The 20,676-nt window shown below is 39.8% G+C and overlaps 1 protein-coding gene across 1 annotated transcript in view; it reads right to left on the bottom strand.

Moving 5' to 3' along the window:
- minar1 (membrane integral NOTCH2 associated receptor 1) overlaps positions 1 to 7,794 on the bottom strand; it is a 37,227-nt gene extending 29,433 nt beyond the window's left edge. The window contains exons 1-2 of the mRNA XM_083559099.1: positions 7,620 to 7,794; positions 4,895 to 7,174 (exon numbers count right to left, since the gene is read on the bottom strand). Coding sequence (XP_083415225.1) covers positions 4,895 to 7,129 — 2,235 coding nt within the window. The 5' untranslated portion in view covers positions 7,130 to 7,174; positions 7,620 to 7,794. The remainder of the gene's footprint in view (positions 1 to 4,894; positions 7,175 to 7,619) is intronic.
- Positions 7,795 to 20,676: the final 12,882 nt, after the last annotated feature.

Below are 20,676 nucleotides of genomic sequence, written 5' to 3'. Positions count from 1 at the left end.
GAGTTTCACTTATCCTCTATGTCCATGTGTTTTTCCGCTGGGTTCTTTGATTTGCACCCACATGTTAGACAGTAATCTGGCTATGCAAAATTGCCTTTAGGTTTGAATGAGAGTGCAAATGGACACCCAGGGTGTGCTGTATTCCCGCTTGGCTCTGGATTCACTGTGTTGCTGAACAAGATACAGTCTTATTGAAAATTAATTGAATGAATGGATCAGTAAATAAAAAAAAATGCTCAATTGATGGTTTACAAAAATTTTAACATTTCATTGCCAATATTATGGTTTAATTAAATATTATGGTTACAGTAAGAGCATTACAGTGCTAATGCTGAGATTACCTTTAGTATAAATAGTATGTTCAGTCTATAGAAATACCTACTGCCAATTGACAACCTTTGGTGTCACCTAGACAATATGATCAATCTTGTATCCTTGATCTATCCTTTAGCCGGCTCACGTTCTTTTTCAGATCCAGCTTTGCCTGCACTAATAGGCTGTATGCTTGTCAAGCACATCACACCGCTGAGCTCAAGGAACAGTTTGTTTTTTGGTTTTGGCTCAGTAAGGAACGAATGTTTTGTTCTGAGCTAGGCTGGAGATGACAGCTCCGTCATGGCTTTCGCACCTGCTGAGAGTTCATTTGCTCATAGGCGGTTTGGTTCATCTGACGAGTGTGTGAAAGTGAGACAGAATGAAAATAAGAGAATACAGCAGTTCATGTCTTCTGGGACATGCAGTTGCTAAACTAAATTATATCTGGACATAGCATGAACGCTGTTCATAGCCACATGCCCCTAAACAAAACATCCCTCTAATTTTATAACAGAAACCGAACCGATCGTTATATCATTACATAACCCATGAAACGGGATAACAATAAAATGCTAAATATCCCAGCGCCCCATTAGACAAAATCATTCGTACGATGCAGTGCCATGGCGCACACACTATTAGCTTCTCCCAGTTGCATTACTGCGTGCGAGTTTTGATTAAGTATCAGCTCCCCGAGGTGCCGTTCAGAAAGATGAAGCCGAGGCTGAGGGACTCCTGAGACGGAATTTATGGCAGCGCTACATTCATCAACTCTACAAAAGACGAGTGAGAGAAGAGAGAGGCACAGAAACTAGCTGCCTCCAGACAGGCACACAGAAGAGAAAGAGAGAAATGGAAAGATAGCATAGGGAAGAAAATGTCCAAATATAATAGCAAAATGAAGCACATCCCCTAATGTAGGTAAACCAAATTTGTTTCCTGAATGATCAAAACCAGAGGAATATATCTGTAGTGACCACTATGTCCAACTGGCGTTTATACATTTGGCTCATAGCCTGCTAGTGTGTCTTTAGCTTACAGTACATTTTTACATGCTTTACAAGAGCTTCACCAATTTATTTTAGATTCCCAATGATCCTAAACTACATCCCTAACAATTTGATGACTTGCATAAATAAGATATATATAAAACCTGTTCCTAACTTATGCACATTATTAGCATGACTTCAGGTTTAGTGTCTAAATGGTTAAGGCATTGGACTTTGAATCAGAATGAATTGGTCGTGTGTACAAATAGCAGCACTACGACGCTGCCACTGTTTGGTTATTGAGCAAGGCCCTTAACCCTCTACTGCTCACTTGTACAAATTAAATAAACAAAGCTTATTCTGTATACGATCATCTTCCAAATGCCACATATTTCTCCAGAGCAAGCAGAAGTAATTTATCAGCAAATATCATAATCCAGTGGGATTATTAAAATGATAGCTGGAAGTGTACAACTGCAAAAAAACTAGACAATTAAAAACTGGAAAATACCAGGAGATGCTCATCGAATATTTTCCAAGCCTGTGCCCCTTAAAACTCAAATGCTTATGGTTCTCCGCTCACCACAGTTCTAAAAAGTGGTTAATTACCTTAGCCTTAATGTTTAGCTTTTCTCCTGTGACCCCTCTCATCAACAAGATGGTTCGACCTGCAGAAGTGCCACTCACTGGATGTTTTTAGTTTTCTGCACCATTCTATGTATACTCTAGAACTGTGTGGAAATTCAACGAGGTTTTTCAAAGTCATACAGCAGCCAATCTGGCAGCAATAAATATTGGTCAAAGTCATTTAGATGGCATTTGATTAATATTTTGTTTCATGTAAATATGTGAAGCTGTTGACCTACAATTGCAAGGTTGTTTTGCAGTGCCTGTGCTGCTAAGTGTATAAGGTTTTAACTGGCTTGTCATGATAACAAATGAGACGCATATAAAAGATAGCAAAAGAGAGACATAAAAGACAGCAAGATTTGGGAATAACAAAAGAAATATAGGCTGCAAAAATGTTTTGTTGAATGTAGGGCTACAACAACTGATCAATAAAATCAATAATAATCGATAATTAATTTAGATGTCAACGAATGCTGTTATCGATTAGTTGGGCTGCACAAGTTTCGGTTTAGTGTGATGGCAAGATAACATGGCCACTATCTTGCCATCACGAGTACAGGTCAACCGGCAGCAGGAAAAAGTGTGCACCCCAAGTCACGGATGAAGGTGAAACATTAGTACGGTAAACAAAAACTGTATAATCCTCATCATGTGCGAATGGTTTAATAAAGTGCTATTGGTTAAACTGTTTGTTGGTAACTATGGGACAGTGGCATTGAATCTGTTTTGTCGTGACTTGCGAGCATCAGGTTGCACAATCACCTTGTTTGCAACAAAGTCAAGTTTATTTCTATAGCGCTTTTCACAACAGACAGTGTCTCAAAGCATCTTTACAGAATTTAAGAGTTAAGGTGAATGGTGTGTATTTATCCCTTACGAGCAGCCATGGCGACTGTGGCAAGGAAAAACTCCCTTAAATGACATGAGGAAGAAACCTTGAGAGGAACCGGGCTCAAAAGAGGAAACCCATCCTCATTTGGGTGACATCAAGAGTGTGATTATAAATCTTTGAACAATACAGAACACTGGACAAACATTAAACAAAAAAATAAAAAACAAAAGCAGCAAATAACAGTAGCAGTAAATGATTAAATTGTAGTAACTGTTGTGGTTTTCAGCAATACCACAGTAAACCAATGCATATTATTTCCTTTTTTTTTTTAATCAAGCCTGTTAGCTTGCTGCGTTTCTCCCATTCTCTTTTTATACCACTTTTCCACCACAACAGTTAACTTGTCTGTTTTAAAACATGATTTACTATACGTTCAAATGCTTGTTTTCAATGTTTGTATATTCAATTTAGGCATATATCATTTAATTATTATACAAATGTTATAAGTTTTATATTCTAGATGTTTAAATCTTAACAGCTCAATCAAAAATTGTCAAAAAATGTTGGAGTATATTTCATAAAGATTTTTAAGCATTGTTGTTAACTTGCTATCTGCAATTATCATTAAAAACAATATGAATGTCGATTTTTGCAAATTGCTTTACCTTGCATAATCAAATGCTGTTTTGTTTGTTTTGTTTTTTTGTTTTTTTTACAGAAAGAAACAACTCGGCATGAGTGAATTTGTTCAAGGAGAAATCCCCATGCACTTATCAACAAGCAGCCACTATAAGCTTTATAAAATGTCAAAATTAGAGATACATAATATGTGGCTTTTTTTTCTAAGTACACCTTTATACATAAATACCCTGAATTAGGGTTTTATATGGTTATAATAAGCAAAACTAAAAAAAAAATCTAGTTAATCGATTATTAAAAAACAACAACAATAATAATAATCGTCCGATTAATTGATTATAAAAATAATCGTTAGTTGCAGCCCTAGTTGAATGTCTATTGAACATTAAATGTATAGATGTAAAACCTGAAAATACTGACAATCCAAATTCACAGATATATTAAATAGGTTACTCTGTACTACTGACTGTGTTTTCTAATAGTACATTATGTACATTCTGTTATATTGCACAAGAAGCACACTGCGACTTAAACACACCGAACACATTCATATTTTGCATAATCATGTACTAATCACTCGGTAATCACTCAGGTTTGCAGAGTTATTATTGTTCATTATAAAAAATTAATAAAAGGATTATCTCATTTAATCAGATACCATTATACATTATTCATTTGGTCTTGATTGTTTTTTTGTTTTTTAATTAAGGTGTAAAAATGTAAAAAAAAATTCAGTCACATTTAAATTATTAATTAATACTGGGCTGCACTCAAAAGTAATAAATGCCATTCATTTTAAAAAAGAAAAGGCATTTAAGCTTTCACAAGGCATTAGATAGGTAATGCAGTTTTATACTTATGTGCGGATCAGAATGTCAAAACTCGGGTCAGGACACTAATTCAATAAAGTCTCTTAGAGGAACGTCAGTACAAAACATTTGACCTCAGCCCTAGCAAAGGACATAATAGCAATTACCATCCTTTTCCACTTATGCACCTAAAATCAATTCTGTAGTCGGATATGTGTACTGTATTGCGCCCTGTATTTTTAGCAGACGACTTGCATCCGAGATTTTCAGTGCGCTACTGCCCTTTGTGTAAGATGATGGATGTGTTAACTTAGGAGGTGGTAAAAGCTCTATTCTTCTGAAGCCTTTCACCAACAATATGCCTAATAATCTGACTATGTATTTATCTTTGAGCTCGATGCACCCTTCAAAACGCTTCTCTCATTTTGATTTCGGAGCTTATAAAACAAGCAAGGGTTTGTTGTTGCACTGTCACGAGTGGACTAAAAAAGGTACATTGCAATTATTCACTGTATAATAAGGCAAAATGTATATAGTTTCCATTAAAACCTATTAAGGTTTATAGAAAAAGTACTGGATTAGGATCATTAGCCACAATTTGCTTATATCTTCTGCTACTCAGCAAGCTAATTTAATTACCTATAAACTTCTACAAACAAATAACAAACCGTTTTCTTTACCTCTTTGGCTTTCCTGTGTCTGTCCTTGCTTTCACAATGTCGGTCCTTCTCTTTCACATCTTCTCCTGGATGGCTTGAATAAGAGACAGTTCTCCAGTCACGAGGTGAATTGGTGATGCTGGCCACTTTGGACTCTGTAGCACTGTTCTCCTCTGTGAGTGACCTAGAAGACCTGCGAGTGAACATGCTCTTCTTTAGTGCCTTCACCCTCAGGCTTCCACTTCCACTAGCATCTGAGCAGCACCAGTCAGTGTTTGTGTCTACTTTGACAGTGTGGCCTGTGGTGTGGCACTGGAACATGTGTGGTGAAAGGTCCACATCTGTCTGAATCTGGGCCATGCCAGCCTCATTTGATTTTCCATTGGCTTCGGGCTCTTGGATCTTCTCATCCAGCCTGGTGAGCTTAGTCAAGACCTGTGAAATCTCACCACGCACTCCTGAGAGGGATTCAAGCTTCTTCTCGATTTCACCAATCCTGAGGACCAGCTTGCATACACTCGCTTTGAGCTCGTCATCAGTGTTCTCCAGACTGTGGAATAGATGGTCTAACTTGCTGGCAGACTTGCCAAGTTTGATCGTGTTGCAATCGGGTGAGCTATCGCCATCTGACTTTGTCACCTGAGAGAGTGAGCCATTGCTGTTGTAACAGGATGACTGGGGTATCCCAATAGAGTCACATATACTCATATCATCCAGAAACCGAAATATGTCACTAATGTCATCGCTGACAAGCTCACATTCCTCATCTGCATGTTTGAAAGGTGGCCTCTCTGCATACTTGTGCATGCTGTAATCTTTCAGCTTCCTCTGTTCTGACTGGTCAGTCTGAGTTCCTACACTAAGAGCACTGTCCATGTTAGCAGTCTGGAGTGATGGACAGTTGATGCTCTTGTCCTTATATCTCTTTCCTCCTTCCCTCTTTTCAGAACTTGGACCACAACTAACAGAGGCCATCTCTTTTATCTTTGGTCCGCTGGACTTCTTTGAGAAGCCTGACAGAGATGCTGTGGGCTTCTCTTTGGCACACTGAAAGTGCTGGTCATTATCCATCATGCTGATATGGCGGTGATTGTCTACTGGCTGTTTATGGTTTAAAAAGGATCTTTCAAATTCAGAGCCCTCATCTGCATTCAGACTTAAGCTCTTGACTGGCCAGGCAGGCTGCCTGCCCGACTTTCCAGAAATCCTCTTGGTGTTCACACACTCAGTGATCGTTGTTGGACCAAAATATGTAGAGGCCTGTAAGTCATCTAGACTCTCATGCTTCACTCGCCCTTTGCTTTGGATAGGGGAGTTGACAGGTTCAAAATAAGGGTTGCTATATGGCAACTCAAAGCTGTGGTTAAAGAAAGTCGGTGGCTTGTGCAATTCCCTCCGGTGGTATTCTCCACTGTCTCTGGCACTGGCTTTAGACTCCGTAGAAACCACATGGGGTGAAAAGGCAACAAGGTTGTGAAAGTCCTCCTTAAAAATATTCCGCTTTTGCATGCACGAGTGCACAGGAAAAGACTCTGAGTTAGGCAGAAAAACCTCCTTGCCACCCGGATTGATGTGCAGTGAGTCGTGGTCAGTGGTGGACTCACTGTCGATGTCCATTGGGAAATAGGTGCTTTGCATCTCACACGGAGGAGGACTGGCACTGGCATACTGAGGCAGATGCTGCAGCTTATCCAGTGATGCTGCTCTACATTTCAGATCCTTGCTGACTCCCAGGAGAAAATTGGGCTCTGAAGCTGGTATAAATGGCTGACAGCTGTTGCACTCAGATTTGGGGCAGGGTGAGTTCCGAGAAGCATGATGACCCCTTCTGTCTGTGTGACCATAAACACTTTCACACTCGTTGTACTTATACACATCTGTATCAGACCTGCATGACTCAAAGGACTGATTCTTATGAAACTTGGGTTTATGCCTAACTGGCAACTTGTCTTTGGCCATCCCACCATTCATCTTGATGAGGTTAAACATGGTCACTATGTCTGCAGCTACCATGAGTTTCTTAGACTGCTGGTCCTCCACCGTACACCTCATTTTGTCCTTAAATAAGGTGGCGGGAAAACTAGGATCCAGACATGCTGTGTAGAATAGCAAACTTCGCAGTTTTGCCAGATGGACCAGGTCAAAACGAGCACACAAAGACTTACACAGATCCTGATAAGACACAGTGCTGTACTTGGTGTCTAGTTCCTCCAAAATCCTGACAAGGAAAATCGAGTATTCTGGCACTGCATCCATTATGGGGGGCTGATGTGAGACTTATCTTAGAGAGGAGGCGATAACCTGCATGAAGAGACAGAAGGGATTAGTTATGGGAGATACTATCTGGCTGTCTGCAGAGGTTAACTGAAGTCCTCTTTAAACCTTATCACAGCCTGCACACAAATTCTAAGACATGTTTTAGTAATAATAATAAAAATAAGAATAATCATAATTAAACTGGCAGTGGTGATGTTTTACTATGCAATATTATTCTTAACCACAAAACAGCAACAGTAGACAGAAAATTGCAAAATAGAAAATCTGATTCTGCATTTGTGCAATCTGCAGTTTGATACATACAAATTTTGCTTACATTGCAAAAAAAATAAAAAAATAAAATAAATTATATATATATATATATATATATATATATATATATATATATATATATATATATATATATATATATATATATTGTGTTAGTAACACAATTCACAGTGAACTAAGACAAGAAGAAAGAACATACCTATTGCATTGTCCCATCTGCAATCCTGTGCATGAAAAAAAATTATTGCTTATTATCCGGATGCATTTCGCTCGCCGTTTCCTTCATGGTCGTGCATGCATTGGAAATGAAGTGGAGGATGAGAGCTGTGATAGCTTTCCCATGCATGCGCTCCGTTTGCAGACTCGCTCGCTTTGGGCTTTGTTGTCTATACAGTCCCGGGTTTGCAGAGGGGGGTATGGAAAGCCAAACGGTTCAGAAACGTGGGAAATATCCAAAATGTTTTTACAAAGCCACATATATGATTTTATTATATTTTTTTGTGAACGTGCGAAATTCTTTCATATGCTCAAATATGGTCGTTTTTTAATGGGTACAGTACTAAAAGTTTTTCTCTTTTGTACGTATTTCGACCAGATATTTCGTTATAGCGGCTTGGTACTGAAATGAACTTCATCTAAATATCTGAACAGTTCAGTCTGTTTTTAAACAAATTAAAGACCTTCATGTTTCGAAATTAATTAAATTAGCACAAAAAAAAAATATAGCAATTTTTATGTTTTCCACTATGGATACCATTAACCTCATCAGCTGTGAACCATTAAAACCATTATCAAATAGGTCATTCTTTAATGTAAATTTTGAACAATTTTTGAAAATGAGCAGCAGTTAATCTTGCCATACCTGCCATATGATTAATAACATTATTATGAATGTCCTAAAGCAAAATGTGTGTTTTGTTTTTATATTTGATAAAAATCTCTTTTCATATACAGTACTGTGCAAATATTTTTGGCAGTACAAAAGAAAGTGCGCTAAAGTGAGAATGCTTTGAAAAATAAAAATCATTTACCAAAATTGAAAGTAAATGAACAGAATAAAAATCCAAATTAAATCTATATTTGGTGTGACTATCCTTCTCTTTCAATTCTTACTTTTGCACACTTTGCACACCTGTGCAAGGTCAGTGATTGTGTCTGATCAGAGTTAGGTGTATGATTAACCAATTATAACAACCAGGTGCTAATGATCATAAATCTAATATGTAGGTTAAAACGTATATTTAGCAGCAAGACAATCCCAAACATACAGCCATTAAGAACTATCTTCAGTGCTGAGAAGAACAAGGAGTCATGGAAATTATAGTTTTGACCACCACATAATCCTGATCTCATCATCGAGTCTGCCTGGGATTACATGAACAGAGGAAAGGATGTGAAGCAACCTACATCTACAGAACTGTGGTTAATTTTCTATTGTTCCGGAACAACCTACAGTACCTGACAAGTTCCTTCTAAGCCTGTGCAAGTGTATCTAGAAGAATTGATGCTGTTTTGCAGTCAAAGGGTGTTTACATTAAATACATATTTGATTTGGATTCATCTTCTGGTAATTTTCCTTCTATTTTGTTTACTGATAAAAATACATTTATTTACACACTGCTTTTTTTTTTAAAGCATTCTTATTTTTACAGGGTTTTTTTCAAGTGCCTAAAACATTTGCACAGTACTGTGTATCTGGCATCTTTGTGTTACCAATAAAGACCATAACACCATGGAGAGCAACACCGGAACTTTTTTCATTGAAACGTTTTTTTTATTTTAAATTTGCTTTAACTAGATGTACGCAAAATGAATAAACAGTTACATGTCAAATTATGACATGAAAATCATGCCTTCGTTATACATATGTAAAACAACTGGTTGATGTGGCGGCTCAGGGGTTGAGATGTTGACCCCCTGATCAGAAGTTAGGTGTCTGCCAATGTCATAAATGGAAAACATGTTTATTTTCATTCCACTCGTAAATATAATTGTTGTCAAAGTCTCCAGTATTAATAGCAAAAAAACAAGTGGCAGGCCATGCATTTGGTACCTGGGCCTTCAGTGAGGACTTACCCAACTTAATCCACCTCTTAATACCACCACAATCATGTCACAATGATAGAAACCATCAATATTATACAAAAACATAATTATAACAATGTGTGGCATTACAGAGAGAGAGAGAGAGAGAGAGAGAGAGAGAGAGAGAGAGAGAGAGAGAGAGAGAGAGATAGAAAGCCATTTCGAATTTTGAGGGTGAATACCATTTTTACTAAAGCAAGAAACCCAGTTGACAAATCCAAACCTCTACACTACCACCACAACTGTGCACCTACATCATTTGGAGCAGTTCAGAACCAATATTTGTCTAATAACATGACAAAACAAAACAAATGTAAATAAAATACAACATACTCACCAGAGATGCATACTCATGATGCATACTCATATAATTTGCACTGCTCCTTAGGGACTGTAAGCCAGTGTTGTCGCTTGTAGGCACTGGTCTGGAAGTGGCGAACAAACCCTTTCCTGGGCTGAGACAAGCTAGCTAGCTTCAGGGTTGGCCGACCTCTCCTCTAGCTTTTTTGGAAAAGTTAACCTTGAAAATGAATTTTTAAGAATGTCCGAGACCAAATCAATTTCTTTTCCTCCATCAGCCATTGTGGGTGTAAAAAGTCTGACTCTGTTGTATTAATGTGTGCAGAGCGCTACATACATGTTTTGCTAGTCAAACTTGTCTGTAACAGTTTCTGAAATCTGATTGGTCAAAGAAACAAATCCATTGCTTATATAGTCTAAGGTACATGGGCCAGCACTACTGAGTGTGAAGACCCTGGGCAGATTAGATTGACATGACAGTATATAGAGGCTGAAATCTGATTGAACAAAAAATCTAACATCAACATAAACATACTGAAAGCGGTGTAGCTAAGAGAACTGCTACATAATGAAAAGAATAGATTGTTGGAAATAAATTAATACAATTTCATATAACAAAAATTAGCATTTAGGTTGAAATTTTAGGTCAGTGCTTCTGATAGTGTTCAGGCCAGCAGAGAAGGCGTTGCTGCCCCTGACTGCCCACCACTTAAAAAGAAAACTTCAATTATGTATAAAACATCTTTTTCAGCTTTAACAGTGAATTTGATTTTTTACATATAAATGACCGTATGGCTTTCCACATATGAGTTGCTCGATAAATGAAGCTGCTGTGTTTTTTACCTACATTGACTTAATCATTCCTCCAAGCCTGTCATGCAGGTGTTGGGGTAAATATCAGAGGAAGTGATTTAGAGGGAAATAGTATTCAAGATAAAATAGAAGCCTAAATTTAGTATTAAGCAAGATAATAACAATGAGCACATTCAGATATATATAAAGAAAAACCTGGCTATAGCAATCTAAGTGTATTACAGCAAAATGTTATTAAACTCATACTGAATATTAGCTCTATAATTACCATGCAGATGAATATTGCATCACATTACATTCAAATATGCTGCTGGAATATTGGAATGACACAAAGCAGTATTATATCATTCACTAAACACTATACATTACTATACAACACTATATATTTAATGAACGACGCTTCTCCCTCCTGCAACATCACATCATGATTTACACCTTTAGTAAAATCTACCATACCAATGCAGAAAAAGAAAATGGACCTCACAGTACCTTAAGAACCTTTTAGGTAGCATCACATTATTATGTTAAGGAGAATTAAAAAATAAACAAAATAATATAATTTTGCCAAAGTCAGATCAGCTGATCTGTGTTTTGTGTTCTGAAATGCATTAAATCAATGTAGCATCGTTACATTTAGAAAGAGATGTATAAATCTCACAAGATGCCCAAATCTCCTGACATGACAAATATATCTCTGAACACCATCATCTGTTATCTCTTGACATTTTTTCCTTGTAGTTATGAGATGTTCTGCTCATCCGCCTCTGTTTACTCCATCACTTCAAGATCAATTTTATCGAGGTGGTTAAAATGTACCAAGAAGTGCAGACTGACTTTTTTTTTTTTTTTTTTCGTAAAATGCTGAAACCCAACAAATCAATATAATATCTGTGCCTGCTCAGCAGTTAGGATTTGGTTGGTGGCACACAGAGATGGATTTTGGAATTTGATGGAGGTATATGTCACTTAAAGTAAAGTTTTACACTCTGTAGGTATTACAGCTATTTTAGGACACTTAGCATCTTACTTTCAATGCTGGTCTTACCTTCTGCAGATAATACCAGCAATTGCAAAAGATTTATTAAAACTCTGAAACCATTAGTTATTTTCCCTTTTGGACAAATTGATGAGATACATGAAGCAACTGATTCATGTGACATTTAGGTTTTGAAATGCTAAGTCAGCGAGCAACATTGAGGATGAGTACATCAGGCCTCACTATTCTCATGGGCCTGCAAAATGTAGGTAATGTGTCAATTAAAATTCTGTCTAAAAACAGTTACTCAAAGTTACTTAAAGGTTTTGGAAGTCACTGTGTGCGTTACTATTAAATACAGTAATCATCATCATCATCATTTCCATGATCATTATCTAATAAGTGTTTTTATAGACTAGTCCCTAGTGCTTAGAATAGTCACTAGTCATTTTATTAATTTAGCGTGTGTGTGTGTGTGTGTGTGTGTGGGTGTGTGTGGGTGTGTGTTAGGGATAGGACAAAAAAGGGTGAGGTATAAAAGTGGGTGCAAGAGTCAGTGGTTGGACATAGAAAGATCACATGTGAATATGAAAGATGCATATAGCATTTATCTGTTTATCTGTAACTGGTGGGATCAAGGTGGTTTAAGATGAGGTTACTAGTTTGTTAATATTTTGAAAGCTTTTTTAAAAGCAAAAAACATTTATTTAAACCAGTGTTGATTTATTTATTGATTATTGATTAAGACATTTTGTGCATTGCTCCATTTAAGGTAGTCTGCTAAATGTTTTAAATGTAAAGTTAAGTTAAAGTAAAAAAAAAAAAAAAAGGGACAGGCACAGACAAAAGTGATAGATATATGAACAAGATAAAAAGCTTAGACCAGTTATGAACTTGAGTAATGAAGCTAAGTTTGTCTGTAAGATTTAGGCCATGCACACTTCAGGTATGAATCCACTGGATCTATGCAGTAAGTTATGGTACAGATACAACCAATGTAATTACAACTATAAAGTAACATCAGTAGCTCTTAGGGAACAATTGTGTGAAACGATTTAACTACATTTATTTACCTGGTTAATTAATATAAAAATAGATACGACCTTAAGTATACTACCCTAGTTAAAAGTATTAAGCCTCTTATTATTATTATTATTCTTTCGGCTTCTTCCATTAGGGGTCGCCACAGTGGATCATCTGTCTCCATACACCCCTGTCCAGAACATCTGCCTCTTTTAACCTAATTACCTGCATGGTCCCATCTTCCCTCATCACATCCATAAACCTACTCCTTGGCATTCCTTTTTCCCTCCTTCCTGGTGACTCCATCCTCAGCATTCTCCTACTGATATACCCCATGTCCCTCCTCTGCACACGAGACCAGAGACTCCCCTGGTGGTTGATGTATGAGACCACCAACGTGTCTCAGGTCTTGGAGGAATTGTTTTAGTGCCAAAAACACAGCCTTCATCTTCAGGCAGTTTATGTGCCATAAGAGATGTAGCTTGTTCCACCGACCTTGGGCAGGGTGGACACTCTTGACCGCTCCCCACCCTGTGAGGGATGCATCCATTGTTAGCGTTATGCGATGACAAGGAGCTCCCAGGACAGGGCCTTGAGACAGAAAGGTAGGTTCTTTCCATTTTTTTAAGGCTCGAAGGGCTCACCGCAAGACCTTGATAATACGGAGTGGAATGCCTCTGAGCCAGCACTAGAAGGGTCTCATATGGAGGAGGCCAAGTGGAATCACGTTGGACGCTGCCGCCATTAAACCCAGCAGCCTCTGGAACTGCTTTATAGTAGGTGATTGGCCCTCTCTTACTGATATAAGACAATAGTGCCCACAACATGGTCGAATTCCACACTATGCCCAAGAAGGTGGTTCTCTGCAGTGGAGAAACCGCACTCTTCTTTGTGTTTAGTTTTATCTCCAGCTCCTTCATACAGGCGAGAACGGCATTTTAATGCCGGACCGCCTGAAGTTCTGATCAAGCTAATATCAACCAGTTGTCTATATAGTTTATAATGCAGATGCCCTGAAGCCATAGTGGGGCTAGAGCCGCATTCATGCACTTCGTGAAGGTGTGGGGTGAGAGTTCAAGGCCGAACGGGAGGACCTGATATTGGTAAGCTTCGCCCCCAAAAGCAAACCTCAGGAACTTCCTGTGAACGGAAACGATGGCTATGTGGAAATATAGGCTATGTGGCGTCCCTTAGATCTATTGTGACAAACCAGTCCTCGGACTTAAATTGAGACATGACCTCCTTGAGAGTGAGCATTCTGAACCTGAGCCTCATGAGTGAGCGGTTCAAGAAGCGCAGATCTAGGAGCGGCCACAATTGGCCATCCTTCTTCGGAATAATAATGTACTGGCTGTAGAAGCCTTTCCTTAGGAGGGTGCGCACTTCCTGTTCCAGGACCAGAGACTGCTTGGGTCCCACCAGGGTGTGACACAACCCATTGAACCGGAAAGAAGAGGACCCAAACTGAATCGTGTAGCCCCTCTCTATTGTGTGCAAAACCCAACAAGATGAGTCTGGCAGGCCTTTCCAAGCTGCCACGAATCTCTTAGGGGAAGTAGCCGAGGCAGAGGCTGGTCTCTGGCTTCTGACCCTCTAAGAATAGCTGGAGCAATGCCCTGCAGCCGCGGATGCTTCCTGAGCAGGGACGGGTCCCTTTCAACCCCAGTGTGGATGGAAGGAGTCACCTGGTGAAGAGAGACTGCACTCTGAGACACATCTTTTGGGAGAGATAAATGTCCTGCCCCCTGTTGGTGTCGAGGAGGTACGGGCACTGTGTAATGAGGTGTACACCACCCTCCCTGAAACAGGGCGCTCTGGTTGTCAGGGCCGCTGCACCACTGCCCATTTGTTCGAGGAGAGGACCACCCTTAGTTTGGCCGGCCCCTTTGATCTGGGCTTAGAGCTTCTTGGGCCTTGGGCCCTTCCAGCTGGGTCTGGGTGGCAACGCTCTGCTTTTGGGCATTGTCATGCCCGGCCTGGCTGGGGAAGTGCCCGCCGAGAAGCCCCCAGAGAGCGGGCGAGAAAGGTACCGCTGAAACGCCGCCGACTGCATTTTCAACTCCTGAAACCTGTCAACGATCACCACCACCGCTTCGCCGAACAGGGGCATTTAGCAGAAAAACCCTGTCCCTCTAAGGAATCTCCGACAGGGTAAACCACAGATGCCTTTTTGTGGCTACTAAAGTTGACATAGAACAACCCACGGCCTGCACCGTTTTCTTGGTGGCTCTAAGCCCTACCTACTAGAGCCAAAGTGGCTTTCAACGGCTTAGTAGGCAATACCAGAGCCTTCAGCGATGCAGCACCTGGGGAGAAATATCCAGCTAGCATCTCTTCAACCCTGGGCATCTCCCCATAGATATACTATACTCCTCCCACTCCCTATACTACTCCCATACTCCTTAAACCCTGCTAGATTTGCATATAGCAAGTGCGGGGAAAAGGCAGGAGAGCCGCATTGGGGGTCTCCCAGGACCTGGACACTTCGTAAAATACGATAGGCCCTGGGGCAGAGGCTGTGCTGCGGGGCACAGAAAAAGCTCATCCAGCTTGCTGGGAATGCATTGCTTCCCCTTCTCATCCGGCCAAGCTAACTCTAGCTTGGACATGGCCTGCATCACTACCCCCAGGAGCTCCTTGAATAGCGCAGGCTGTGAGGAGTCCGTGGGCTCGCTAGCATCCGAAAGTTCCCCCCTCCTTGGAGGAAGAAACACAGAGCTCTGCGTTGCACGAGAAGAAACCGTTAAAGCACGTGCTTCCCCCGAGAAACAGAAGCTCTGCCCAGCAGGGGAGACTTCAAGAAGAGCACTCTCCCTCGCGGCTCAGGTCCCGCTCTCGCCAAGGTGAAGCGGTGCTGAAGGTTGTGGGGCTTGCAGGCCAACCTAGCAGAAGGCATGGAGAAGGATGAGTGATGGGAGCAGGAGCGGTGCGTGCGTATAGCCATGCGGCTACATCGCGAACAATCGTCTCCCTCGAGAGCCGACTGCGCATGCTCCACTCCCAAGCAAACAACACATAGCTCATGTGTGTCTCCCCCTGTAATAAAACAGGGGCAAGAAGGGACACATATGCAAACGTTTTGCTTGCTTTTCCGCATTGCTTCCACAGATTCACACACAAAGTGGTTACCTGAACAAACATAAGCTAATGTTGCAACCATTGCTCACCCATTGTGTAGCTTCCTGGTTTAAACCATACAACATTGCAGGTCACACCACAGTCCAATAAACCTTCCCTTTCACTCCTGCAGATACCCTTCTATCACAAATCACTCCTGCCACTTTTCTCCACCCACTCCACCCTGCCTGCACTCTTTTCTTCACTTCTCTAACACACTCTCTATTACTTTGCACTGTTGACCCCAGGTACCTGAACTCCTCCACATTCTCCACCTCTTCTCCCTGCAACCACACCACTCCACTGCCCTCCCTCTCATTCACACACATGTACATGTCTTACTCCTACTGACTTTCATTCCCCTTCTCTCCAGCGTGTACCTCCAGCTCTTCAGGCTCTTCTCAACCTGCGCCCTACTCTCACCACAAATCACAATATCATCTGCAAACATCATAGTCCATGGAGACTCCTGTCTGACCTCATCTGTCAACCTGTCTATCAGCACTGTAAACAGGAAAGAGCTCAGAGCCGATCCTTGATGCTGTCCAACCTCCACCTTGAACCAGTCTGTCATTCCTACTGCACACTTCACTGCTGACACACCTGACTTCCTCATACAATACCACCATTCCTCTCTTGGCACCCGTTCGTTCGCTTTCTCTAAATCCACAAACAAGAGTATTAAGCCCATAATAGGCACTAATGCTTTTGGTTTCCCTAGCAAATTTACATCTGTAATATCACTGACAGAATGTTATAATTCACTGGATAAAGTAGACAGGAACTTGATTACTATTCAACAGAGCATTGCCTTTACAAACGTTTAAATGGTGTGAGCAATCTGATCTATGCAGGCAGATCTATACCAAGTGATGAAAGGTTTAATGTTTGTAATATCATGAGCCACAATTTGAAAGACCTGTTTGAGTGTGCATATGGTGGAAGTACAAGAAATGCCATGAATCTCATCTGACAATCAAGCAATTTTTTTTAGATTAATCCCTAAAAAACACTGATCTGATCATGAGTTTTCCTTCAAGTGGTTTGTCTCAGAGGCAGTTAAAATGTGCAGGAAATTTATTGTGTTGGCGCTAATGAAGAAACTGACATGCAAAACTTTTTTTTTTTTTTTTTTTTCGTGTGCTCATGCTGGAGGGCCTAAATAATCAGTCCAACAAACCTATATGCATTTTAAGTGTTCTCATTTGTAATGCATGAAGGCTGCTTTAATGAAGCAATTTTCCATCCTACCCATTCCTTCAAGCAATAGAAGTAGAGATGAGCCTTTGCTTTTTTTTTTTTGGTACCTTTTATCAGGATCCTTTCATTCAACCTAGTATTAAACACAATAAAGGAAAATTAAGGGTGCTATCTCGTTTAAACTGATTTCCATACTGCATTGCAATAGTCATCTGAATACAGCATTCAGATAACACTGAACAGCTTTAGCTAATTCTGTAATCGCCGTTTTTAGGGTTGTACTAGTGTTGTAATTCTAAAAGTAGGAGAGTTTGATCTATGAAGTGGTAAGAGTGATTGGCTAATATCCGGCTCATGCTCTGAGAAAAACTGCATAAGATTAAAGGGTGTAATTAATCATCCCGAGTGATGTTGAGAAAGATAAGTGGGTCAAGTGGACAAAATAAGAGGGAAAATATATGCACACCCACATGCAAGCAAGCACACATCAAGAGATGACTGTGGAGATTTTTTTTTTTTTTATTGTCACAAATCATTTGTCACATGCCAAAACCATGTTCTTAACATGTGGTTAAAAATATATAACTGCAAAAACAGGTGGTTGTGTGTTACCTGGGTCATGGTTTAATCTTTAGATTCTCAACGTTGATCTGCAAGATTGATGTATCATCAGATCAGCTTTCTTACTAACAGAAAAACAAGGTCTAGCAGTGCAATGTGACAGCGCTGGGATTTAGACTTGCATCGTTCAGTTTAATAGTCCAGAGAACTAACTGCTAAGCCACCACTCTCCCTGATGAATAACTCCAGAATGTTTTCACCAGCACAATTTCAGAAACTGGAGAACACTTTATCAGCTCAAATATGCCTGGCTAGCTCAGATGGGAGAGCATAAGACTCTTGATCTCAAGGTCATGGATTCAAGCCCCATTCAATGATTCAAGCCCTCTCGTAGAGGGCAGCAGCAGTATGAGTTGTTGTTATTGGCAGATCTATAGCAACTATGTTGAATTTAATTAGAGGGAAATCATTAAAGATAAATAATTCCATTGTCTCATTTGGCATCTTCATCCTACCTACACAATAGTCATTTAGGATTTTTTGGTGATTATTCAAGTTTATTATCCAAGTGGATTTCATATATGTGTATTAAATACCAGTAATCCTGACTTTATTTGGACCTGATTAATACTCCTGATTGAAATCAAACAGACATAAGATGGCTGTGAATTAGTGATGGAAAAATAGATTATTTTAATAATTTGTTTTTTTGAATCTCAAATCAAATCATCAAAATGAACAAATATTTTTCGAGTCATTTAGTTCATTTCGTTCCTTTGAAAGGAAAATTTTAAAACATATATATAGTGGTTATCTACTAAATTCGGTTTTCTATGCATAACCTGTGGAAATTTTGCGATGCTTTGCTCAGGCCCAATAGAAACTTGATGAATCACTCTTTAGGACTACTCGTTCTTCTGAGTCACATTTAAGACTCATTCAAAATGAACGAATCATTCATGAACAACCCATCACTACTGTAGAAGCTATTTCTTAGACAGCAACTAAGAACATTTTCTACTTTATCTGTAAACAGTTGATAACTCGAACTTAAGTTTAACTCTAGTTACTGAATCTGTACCCTGAATATATACAGCACAAGTTTGCAGCTGATTAGTGAAACACCTTTCTAAATCTAGTTGCCTGGATGAATAATCAACGTTGTGCTTATCTTGTCATTTGTACAAAACAACCAGCTCAGTTTGTTAATTAGAGTCTTAGTCATATCACTGCAAACTCTACCATCCCAATTTGCAATCAGCTTTTGTAATGACTACCATGACACATGAAATAAAAGCTAAGTCAGCCACAGTAGCAAACAACAGCTAATTTACTTTATTTGTTTTTTATTTGCTTCAGGGGCTTTAATAGACAAGCTTTAATCGCCTTTAAAAAAAATTTTTTTTAGGAAATTGCAGCATTGAAACAGTGCCTAGATTTTATGCACTCTCAGATGATAGGTCTAAAAGAATCAATTAGCTTTAGGCCCTTAAGACTACAACACAAACAGCATTGTGAAGAGCCTGTGATTTTCAAGATAGCAAAGGTCTGTGGTAAAGCTTAAGATTGAATCAGTTAATACCTTGCAGGGTGCATGCCGAAACAGAAGAGACATCAATAAAAGACAAAGAAGAGTCCAGAGAAATGCTGATAAAGCTAAACTGATATGGCTTTTGCTATGCAAATGCACTGTGTGGTAGCTAAAAATTCTGTAGAATTTTTTACTGCTTGTTTTGTTTCTCTTTCTCTTTGTTCTGCATTTTTGTTTAAATTCCCAAAGAGGAATCAATGACAATATGCCACAGCAGAGATTAAAATAAGGCCTTCATCAATTCCTCAATGTGTATCGTAAGGTTATGTTTAAGTAATACCTTTAACTAGATGCTTGGCTGTTTGTGCTTAACAAGCCAGTGCAGATTATGTTCACTTTGAAAATGTATTCACTGTGCCATCCATAAATGCAGGTTAAAGCGAAAAAGAAGAAGGCATATGTGAACATGATCCAGAAATGCTGCCACCTTCTCTGGGCCATAGCTCATTTCAAATAGACTGAGGCTAAGTGGAAACTTGTTCTGTGGTAAGATGAATTGAAATTTGTAATTCTTTTTTAAAACCATGGTTCTTGATCATCCGGCTTGTTGTCAGCGCTCATCTTAAAAGTCTTCATCTCCGATGTTATAAAAAATGGGCAACTTTCTCATCTTGAAAGGCATCGTCAATGCTCAAATGTTTATACTGTGCAGGTTTAAGAGCAACATATGCTTCAATCCATCTTTTTCTTCTTCTTCTTTCGCCCGCTCCTATTAGCAGTCACCACAACGGATCATCCATCTCCATACTACTCTGTCCCCTACATCTGCCTCTTTCAAACCAACTACCTGCATGTCTTCCTTCACAACATCCATTAACCTCCTTTTTGGCCTTCCTCTTTTCCTCCTTCCTGGTGGCTCCATCCTCAGCATTCTCCTACCGATATACCCCATGACCCTCCTCTGCACATGTCCAAACCATCTCAATCGGGCCTCTCTCTCTTTGTCCCCAAAATTTCCGACATGGTCTGTCCCTCTAATAAACTTATTTCTAATCCTGTCCATCGTTGTCACTCCCAACAAAAAACTTAACATCTTCAGCTCTGCTACCTCCAGCACCACCTCCTGTCTTTAAGTCAATGAGACTGTCTCTAAACCATACAACAACGCAGGTCTCACTCAACTTTCCGTTTCACACTTGCAGATACCCTTCTATCACAAATCACTCCTGCCACTCTTCTACACCCACTCCACCCTGCCTGCACTCACTCTGCATTTCTTTGCACTGTTGATCCGAGGTACCTTCCACCTTCTCCACCTCTTTTCCCTGCAACTGCACCACTCCACTGCCCTCCCTCTCATTTATGCATGTGTACTCTGTCTTACTCTTATTGACTTTCATTCCCCTTCTCTCCAGTGCGTACCTCCACCTCTCCAGGCTCTTCTCCACCTGCTCCCTACTCTCACCACAAATATCAATATCATCTGCAAACATTACAGTCCACGGAGACTCCTGTCTGACCTCGACTATCAACCTGTCCATCACCACTGCAAACAGGAAAGGGCTTAGATCCGATCCTTGATGCAATTCAACCTCCACCTTAAATCAGTCTGTCGTCAGTCTGTCACACTTAACTGCTGTCATGCTGTCC

This window comes from Silurus aristotelis (genome assembly GCF_946808225.1).
Source record: "Silurus aristotelis genome assembly, chromosome: 13".
Classification (NCBI taxonomy): Eukaryota; Metazoa; Chordata; class Actinopteri; order Siluriformes; family Siluridae; genus Silurus; species Silurus aristotelis.
The sequence above is the reverse complement of the archived record's forward strand: the minus strand, read 5'-3'. Positions and strand labels throughout refer to the sequence as shown.